Here is an 8790-nt window from a genome sequence, read left to right as displayed (position 1 = left end):
GGTTTAGTACATGCTAATGCATGCTGTGTAATAACCAGTGTTTACTATTCTATAAATTAAACACTGGATGCTCTATTAGTTGCAACAGTTGAGATAAGAAAATCTTGTATTCTCTCAAGGAAGAAGCTAAGCTCTCTATCAACAAAGAGACTAGAAATTTTTTAGCAAAACATTCTTAATTTTAATACAAAATTAAGTGAGTTTTGAAAGATTTGTGTTTACTGTTTTATCTATCTAAATTCAATACTAACATATTTAACTACAAGATTTTAATTTACTTTGTTCATCATCAGAAACACTTCAAGAAAAATACAAAAACACATTCACTCCCCCTGTGTGTGATTCATTATCTAACAGAAGGGCAGGGTAGGAGCTTGAGTGAAAAAACTTGGCATACAAGTAGATATTGGAAAGTCTATTAGTAAGGCATCATGGAATCCTCGCAGCTTTTATTTAAACTTTTGATTAGTTACAACTTCCCCTATTATTTCTACTATGTACTTCAATTTCATGAAATGCGAGATTTATAATTATTAACGTTTCGACAATTATCAATGAGAAACATTTTCTTCACACTTATTATTCATACTTCATATTGTCTAATTAAGCATGCTCTTGGTAAAATAATAATATTTTAATTAGTTAAGTGCATAGAATTTACAAGAACGGACTGATTATCTAGGAGAACAACTCGAAGAAGATAAGTTAATCGTACATACCCTTTAATTGATAAACTCTGAATGAAGAGCATTGCCAGGAGAGTCACCAGAAGAAGTTATTCCATACATTCAGAAGTCAATTTTCATTTATAAGTCTCTAAAATGTTAAACTCTTCCTTCAAAAAGGGGTGAATGTAATAATATAATTAAATATTTTCCGATGAAGTTGCCTAGCCCCTTAAAACTTGAGGACAAAGACAGTACTACATGTTAAAAATTGCCAAGGTAAAAATACAAACCAAATATGCAAGATACATAATCGAATGGAGCATAACACTTGAAATGATGCTCCGATAAATCAATATTACGCTAGGGCAAAGAAACAACCGAAGAGACAGACTTGCTAAATAAAATTGTGCTAAAAAATATTAACGCTAAAGACGCACAAAGATAAACCAAAAGAAATAATAATTAGGCCAATTTTAAACATGCCCGAAGGCAGTAAACGTAAATTCCCGAAGGAAAACAAAGTTAAGCCCGAAGGCTGAGTTTACAACAAGTTAAAATATGCATCTATTCAGATAAACTTTCGTTGCCTTCCCGACCAACTATATCATTCATGCCTGAGTCCAGAAATAAATTGCGATCTCATCCAAGGTCGTGAGTCTTCTCCATAATATGGTGGAATCTAAACTGGAAATATCATTTCTCCATCAACTTCAGCTTCTTGGCAAGCTTGCAAATTTCCTTTCGAGGAGCTTTCACTTGCTCATTATTTCAGCCACTGCGCTTGCAGTCGAATCCAGATCCTCCGTCAGCTAGCTTTTATCTTCAATCGGCACTCTACCCTAGAAGTTCAGAGTCTCATTCTCCGCCCTAAGCCTTGTTAGCTCCTCCTCTGTGACAGTTACGCTCCCACGAAATTCTTTCACCATCTTCATCAACTATAACTGCACATCTGGTATCTTGTCAATAACGGCAGCAGCCCAAGGGGTAGCATAAGAATAAAATAATAAAAAATATCAGGCCAAATGATATAATAAGAATAAACAAGAAAAGAAAGTAGTGAACCTACAAGAGAAAGGAAAGACATGAGCTCCGTATAGGCATCAACTAGAAAGGCTGCATCATATAGAGAGAGCTCGTTCGAAAGCATCAGACCTCGGATGAGATGGGGGCAATCTCTTTAACTTCATCAGACATCTCGTAGAAGATGTGATCACTTATCAGTACACGTCATTTAGGAACGCACATCTGTATAGTATCACCACTGGTCATTGTCCTCTTGTTTCGGACCACACCCTCGGCTGAAGGAGCGGAGTCCTCCATATGCAACCCTAAAGTCTTCATGGTGATAGGAAGAGTATGATGGATTGGATCCAGAACCTATTTGTCCCTATCACACTTGGTCGACTGATTTGCGACACCGCATTGGCCTTCGGCAGCGGGAACCTCCTCGGCTGCTTTTAGGTCTACATCTTTATTCTTTTTATGCTCTATCAACGCATCTCTAGATGATAAAATATATTACAGAAAAAAGTACAACTTAAAATATAGCATATTTCCAAAGTCATGAATCATATATCATTCTTATTACTCGAATTGGTGTTGGCCCCTTCGGGCTATCGTGTAGCTTCTCAAAATCTCTGTGTTCTTCTAGAAGTCTTCGTAAAACCAGAAGAGGCGTGTGGTGGGGTGAACCATATCTTGCAAATATCAGTTCAGAAAATAGTTGATGTGGATAAAATTGTTCGAATCCAGCTGGTCAAGGGAGATCCTCGTCTCCCTAAATAGTTTCTTTAATGTCTTCAACAATGGGATCCCGAATCAACACTTTAAGGTCACTTAAGAAATTCCTACGACAAAAACCCCTAACTCTATGGAACTATAGGTGTTTTGTAAATTCGTTCGTTCAGATCATCGTAATTAACCCACCATGCTCCTCGAGAAATGTTGTTATCATCATAAAGCCCCTTAACCCACTAGATGTTCAGAAATGCAGGAAAAGACTAGATGTTCAGAAATGCAGGAAAAGACTAGATGTTCTTAAAGTGGTCGCGGCCCCATCGTTCGATATGGGCGTCCCGTGGGCCTTCCAATTCCTTCGTCTGGTCCATATTCCTGCATTCGAGAATGACGAGATATTAGCTGTATACTAGGATTAGAAACACTTACACTGATAGAAGAAATAAGAAAAAAGGTCGAGTATAACTGGCCTGGATTATACGAACGCCCTAAAGGTTCAGGACAACTGTGGAATACTACCAAAGGTCGGTTCTCGAAGAATGTTCTTAGACTTGAAGAATCCCGAAGAATGTCCAAGTCTTAAAACACCTTACACGCCATTTTTAAACCCAATTTTGACTCCCATGAAACATAATGTTGCCCAAATAACTACCATTACGAAAATAAAACCCAGAAAGTTAATCTAAAATCCATAGAACTCATATTCCGTAGAAGAGCAAAAGGGAAAAGCCAAAGCCCGCAAACACTACATACACAAATGCACATCAATATCACAGTAAAGGATTTGAGTAACTTATTATTTTGAGAAAGTTGAAAGGCAGAAATATGATGTGTTGGGAAGCTTGAGTCGACATTACCCGTCAGTGATTATAGCCGAAATTTGTTATAAGTTGTTTTCAGTGTAGAGAAATTGAGAGGGCTCTCATGTTTTGTTTGTGTAAAGAGAAATGGGGGAAGGTCATGTTTTATATAAGTGTGGTTTAAGTGATATTTGGGTGTTATTTGAGATATTGTCCATTTTTAAAATTAATGGTCAGGATTGGAGTCCTTTGAAATTCAAGAGTTGTAATGAGAGCACATATATCAAAACAGACAATTGTCATCAATGATGAAACACATCTCTCAAAGCGACGTCTGTGTGTTATGTTGTACTTATCCCAAAGTTTGTCCAAATCATTTCGGACGAAAGGTCCCGGGGTTTTTACTCGAAAATAGGCCTCAATGGTTGTCCATTATCCACACTCTAGTTTGAACGAACGACATGGACATATTGATATTGGAGGCTCGCTTGGCTAGGCCCATTGGATTTGGATTTAAGATGCGTCTGTCACCTTAACAGGATCAAGAGACGAATGACAAATATGAGCAACGGGTTGATTGTTGAACGTGATCGAAGAACCAGGGTGGATGTGGTCAACTCGTCCACAACGTTTCCCCGTAGTTCTCGACAACCAAATAAAGGAGTTATATACGAGGTTTGAAGACTTTACACACAATTCAATTAATACACACACTCACAAGTTCATTCAGAACTCTCGAATTCTCAAAACTACTTCGACCAAATTAAGTGCCTGTTTGGCTTACCATTTAAGCCCCATTCTGATGTGATAACGCGCGTTTATCTTTTCACGTGGTGTTTGGGTAATTTGTTTCAAGAAGAAAATTATAACTTAAACGTGAAAACGTAGAAAGTTAGAGAGGTTGTACATTCTCATTTTCATTTTGCTTATTCAGGTGATCCTTTCCAATTGTACATTATTTTAATAATATTGTCGTATTAGAAAATTCTTATTATTTGATTTATTATATAAGTAGCTTAAATCCCGTGTAATGCAGGTGTTACAGTTAATATTTAGATATTTTTTAAATTTTTATTTATCTAAATATTTAATAACTTCAATTTTTAGTATACTTAAATGAATATATATTATAGATTCATAATAAAATTAGGAAAATAATTAGGAAAAAATTATTTGTATTTTAGGAGGATAAACTTAGTCGTGATTTAGGATAATAAGGTTAATCATAGTCTACGAGGATAAGGAAAGAGATTGTGTACAGTAGTTTAGCAATTTAATAATAGTTTAGTTGGTGTATAACATAGAGATGGACGCAAAGTCCATTGGACCGGGTTTTATCCTGACTTTAAAAAACTCGATTTTTTGAAAACAGATCTGGCCGGGATTTTTTAAAAATCGGATCGGGTCGGGCCGGGTCGGGCTTCCTAAGAAATATAAGACCAGTATTAGGCCCGCGGGCTGGGCCAGATCAGGCCGAACCAGATCAGGCCGAACCAGACTTTATCCGGACTTTTTATTTATATATTAAAAAAATTAATATGTTATAACTCGAATTATTTTTATTTTAAATACATGAGAAAAAAATATCTTGATATATAGAGTAGTTTAAACACTGAAATAAATAATTTTTTATTAATATAATATATAAATAATGATATATACCTTGCTTCTAATATTATAATATAATATATAAAAATCATAAGAAGTATTGTATATTTTCAAATTTTATATAAAAAAATCGGGTTTTAATCGGGCTTTAAAAAAAAAGCCCGGATTTTTTTCCGGATCGAACTTTTCGGGTTTTTTTCCGGATCGGATTGGATTTCGGTTTTCAGATTTTTGATCACCTTTAGTATAACACTATTTATTTTTTATTTTTAATAATTAAAATAAAGGGATAAAATTTGAACCAAATTATACTCTATTGCAGTTATTATGGTGTGTGTATATATATAAGTCTAGATTAGATTTATCTAAAAATATTTAATTAGATTAATTACAACAAATTAAATGTGAATGTGTCTGTGTGCGCGCGTATATTAAATGAGATTTTTTTATATAAATTTTCCAGATTATTTTTTTTATAAGATTTTATTTAAAAAATATGATTTTTTGTTAAAAACGCTTTTGCAATTCAATGTAACCAAGTGCAATCTCAAATATAACGAAATAAACCAAAAATAATTTCAGTAATCTTTCACAAAACGAATAAAAGTTGTATTTTAGTTTTCTTATTTTAAATTTGTATTTTTCTATTTATATCCATGCATTAAAATTATTACATTATATTTTTAATTTTTTTAAAAAAATTTAACTTATAAATTATGATTTACCCAACACAACAATGAAAAAATCATGATCCTAACAATTATTAATTAAAAATAATCTAGCTTAGTCTCCTAACATTTATTTGAAAAGAAGGGTAACAAGCATAAGCCTCCATCATGCATGTCATAACATGTGGTACAGTGTTAACAGTATAATTTGTGCATAGAACTATCATCGACGTGCTTGGGTAAAAGCTTTATTCATGCATGATTGATCAATTCCACGAATTGTCTAAATCAGCCGGTGCTTTTTAATACTATTCCTATAAGCTTTGAATTTTCCGTTTCCAAACCATATCTACCTAGTCAACTGGGGGCTTTATTTCTAAAGTGCACCTATCTTAACACTAATGTAAACTCGATGAAGAAAGTATCTCCGTTAAGCGCAGAATTCTTGGAATTTACGTAACTTAACAACATTTTACGTGTCAGCATGCAGATGTATATCTGCCTATAAATACTCAGATTGTTGGCAGCAAATATCATCGCTTCTTAATTATTACAAGATTATTAGTGATTGAGGAAATTAAGGATTACAAAATGGCTTCCCAAATTAATAGTACAAAGTTCTTGTGCACAATTCTCTTCATTGTTTCTCTTCTTTCTAGCCTAGCTAGTGCCCAGCTCTCAGCTAACTTTTATTCTCGTTCATGCCCAAATGTTCAAACCCTTGTCCGCACAGCTACCAACCAGGCAGTCAGTAATCAAGCACGTCAGGGTGCCTCTATTCTACGTTTGTTCTTCCATGATTGTTTCGTTAATGTGAGTTATCTATCATTTACCAGACTATTGGTATACATACTCATCAGTCGGAAGTTTTAACTAATAATTCTTTATATATTTTGTTGATGAATTCGTGGTGTTAATTTCAGGGGTGTGATGGATCTGTACTGCTGGATGACGTATCAGGTTTCACCGGGGAAAAGACAGCAAATCCTAACAGAAACTCAGCAAGAGGTTTTGAAGTGATTGACACCATTAAAACTAGGGTTGAAGCTGCTTGTAATGCCACTGTCTCATGTGCTGATATTCTAGCACTTTCAGCACGAGATAGTGTTGTTGCGGTAAGTCATTTGTAATTGATATAATATCAAGTTAAACTTAAAAATTTAGGAGACAATTTTTGTCAAGTTGAGATTTAGTTAAAAAAATACTAGTAAAGTCTTTTTTTAAGCTCCAGCTAGCATTCAAAATTTGGAGATAATTCATTTTAGCTCCACTGATCTGAACGTTGGTTGGGCCCTGTATTAATTATCTCAACAACTCTTGCAACTTTTTTGAATAATTTTCACATATTCACATGCATGCAAAATGTCAATAATTAATTAGATATCTTGATTTGGAAGTTCTAATTAAAAGGTTTACTTTAACTAATATTGTAAAACAAATTGTGACAGCTGGGAGGACCATCATGGACAGTACTCCTAGGCCGAAGAGACGCAAGAACAGCAAGTCTGAGTGCAGCTAACAATCAAATCCCAGCACCAACCTCAAGTCTCTCCACCCTCCTCTCCATGTTTTCCTCCAAAGGTCTCAACGCCCGCGACATGACTGCGCTTTCAGGTGGCCACACCATAGGCCAAGCTCAGTGTAACAACTTCCGTGGACACATATATAATGACACAAACATAAACGCCGCATTCAGAACTACTCGTCAGGCAAATTGTCCAGCTTCTGGTGGTAACACAAACTTGGCTCCTCTTGACATACAGAGCCCCAATCAATTTGGAAATAGTTACTATCAAAACCTTGTGAATCAGCGAGGACTTCTCCATTCTGATCAGGAGCTCTTCAATGGTGGATCTACCGATGCTCAGGTTCGAAGTTACAGTAACAATAATGCAGCTTTTCTTAGTGATTTCACTGCTGCGATGATAAAGATGGGAAATATCAGTCCTCTTACTGGAAGTAATGGAGAGATCAGAAGAAACTGCAGGCTTCGTAATTGATCCCCATGCATTCTGATCGCAATCATGCATATCATATGCAATTTTATTTAACATTTTTCTCTGTTTCCAAATATATATACATGTTCTTGATTATTAGTAATACTGCAGCTTTGCGTTTTTTGGTTTGTCTTCTTGTAATGAATAATTAAAGTGTGATGTATGAACGTTTAATTTTCTCATTAAAATCTTTAATTACAATAGTGATGTATGAACGCTTTTACTTTTCTGGTTATATATATGACTGAAAACATTCATAAGAATAACATGTTTCCAGGAACATTACACCGGAACGAAAACAGCAACCCATCTCTCTATGTACACTTTCATATTGAAATGATATAAATTACATCAAATTCACCAAATTTTGTTTACAATCTAGAATTTTTGTAAATTTTAAATTTATAGTGTTCATTAGCTAAAAACAGAATTATGCTTATTACATGTCATCAAGTATATAGATTTTGTATTTTTTTTTTCTAAGCCGATTTTTTTTTGCTAAGCCGATTTTGAATATTCAATAACAAAATTACATTTTATATACCAAAAAGATGTTTTTTGGCATAAGAAAGTGTGGGAATGTGTTAGAGTTGAGTTCAAGTATAGTTTAAGGCTTTGAGCCCAGGAAATCACAATAAAATACTCTAGTGGATTGAAAATGCCTCAAAACAGCCCCATTGAAATTGAATATGTACCCGTTAGAATCGCCCAGCCCAATAGAACCCTGTTACCAACGGATGGGCCGAGCTCCTCTAAAAAGAGAGTATTGGCCAATCTGGTTCCGGATTATGGAGATGGCTTAATCAAGCGTCACCGTCCAATATCATTCAAATCCCTGTTCTTTTTTTCTTTTCTTAGCAACAACGTGTACTAAAAATCTGTAAAACGCTGAATCCTGAGTGCACCACGATAATTCGAACCAACAAAATTGAAATCATTAAAAGCATTATTAATAATAATCTGGCTAGCCATATAATTGAGATTAAGGTATAAGTGTTTCGAATTGGATCGATTCTGGGATAAAAGTCAAATCAAACCGTGAAAAACAATTTGATACGGTTGCGAATTGACGGTTAATACGGTTTGATTTGCGATTCAACCACTCACTATAAAATCATAAAAAAATCAAAATTCGTCAAAAAAAATCAAAACATTGATAAATTTAAGTTCAAGTTTCTTGATAAATTAACATTCAGGAATAAAAAAATGTATAAAGTCCCGGGGTATTGAGTACTGAGTAATAACTAATAACTAATAAAAATTACATGATTGTTTCAAATTTCGGGGTACTTGGCTACCCGACCCTGCTGTT

General features: G+C 34.6%; 1 protein-coding gene across 1 annotated transcript; it reads left to right on the top strand.

The window, feature by feature from the left end:
* The first annotated feature begins 6004 nt into the window (after positions 1 to 6004).
* On the top strand, positions 6005 to 7606 carry LOC141698617 (peroxidase P7-like). The gene is made up of 3 exons (XM_074503385.1): positions 6005 to 6294; positions 6405 to 6596; positions 6930 to 7606. The coding sequence occupies exons 1-3, from the start codon at positions 6073 to 6075 to the stop codon at positions 7479 to 7481; spliced, it is 966 nt and encodes a 321-aa protein (XP_074359486.1). The 5' UTR covers positions 6005 to 6072; the 3' UTR covers positions 7482 to 7606.
* The last annotated feature ends 1184 nt before the right edge of the window (positions 7607 to 8790 follow it).

This window comes from Apium graveolens, chromosome 11, assembly GCF_009905375.1.
Source record: "Apium graveolens cultivar Ventura chromosome 11, ASM990537v1, whole genome shotgun sequence".
Lineage (NCBI taxonomy): Eukaryota > Viridiplantae > Streptophyta > Magnoliopsida > Apiales > Apiaceae > Apium > Apium graveolens.
This window is presented reverse-complemented; position numbering and strand designations above follow the sequence as displayed.

Bases quoted from the DNA above. Each gene is read 5' to 3' on its own strand.
- LOC141698617 (XM_074503385.1), top strand. From the start codon at position 6,073: ATGGCTTCCCAAATTAATAGTACAAAGTTCTTGTGCACAATTCTCTTC. The intron at 6,295-6,404 runs GTGAGTTATCTA...TGTTAATTTCAG, and splicing joins TCCATGATTGTTTCGTTAAT to GGGTGTGATGGATCTGTACT. The intron at 6,597-6,929 runs GTAAGTCATTTG...AAATTGTGACAG, and splicing joins CACGAGATAGTGTTGTTGCG to CTGGGAGGACCATCATGGAC.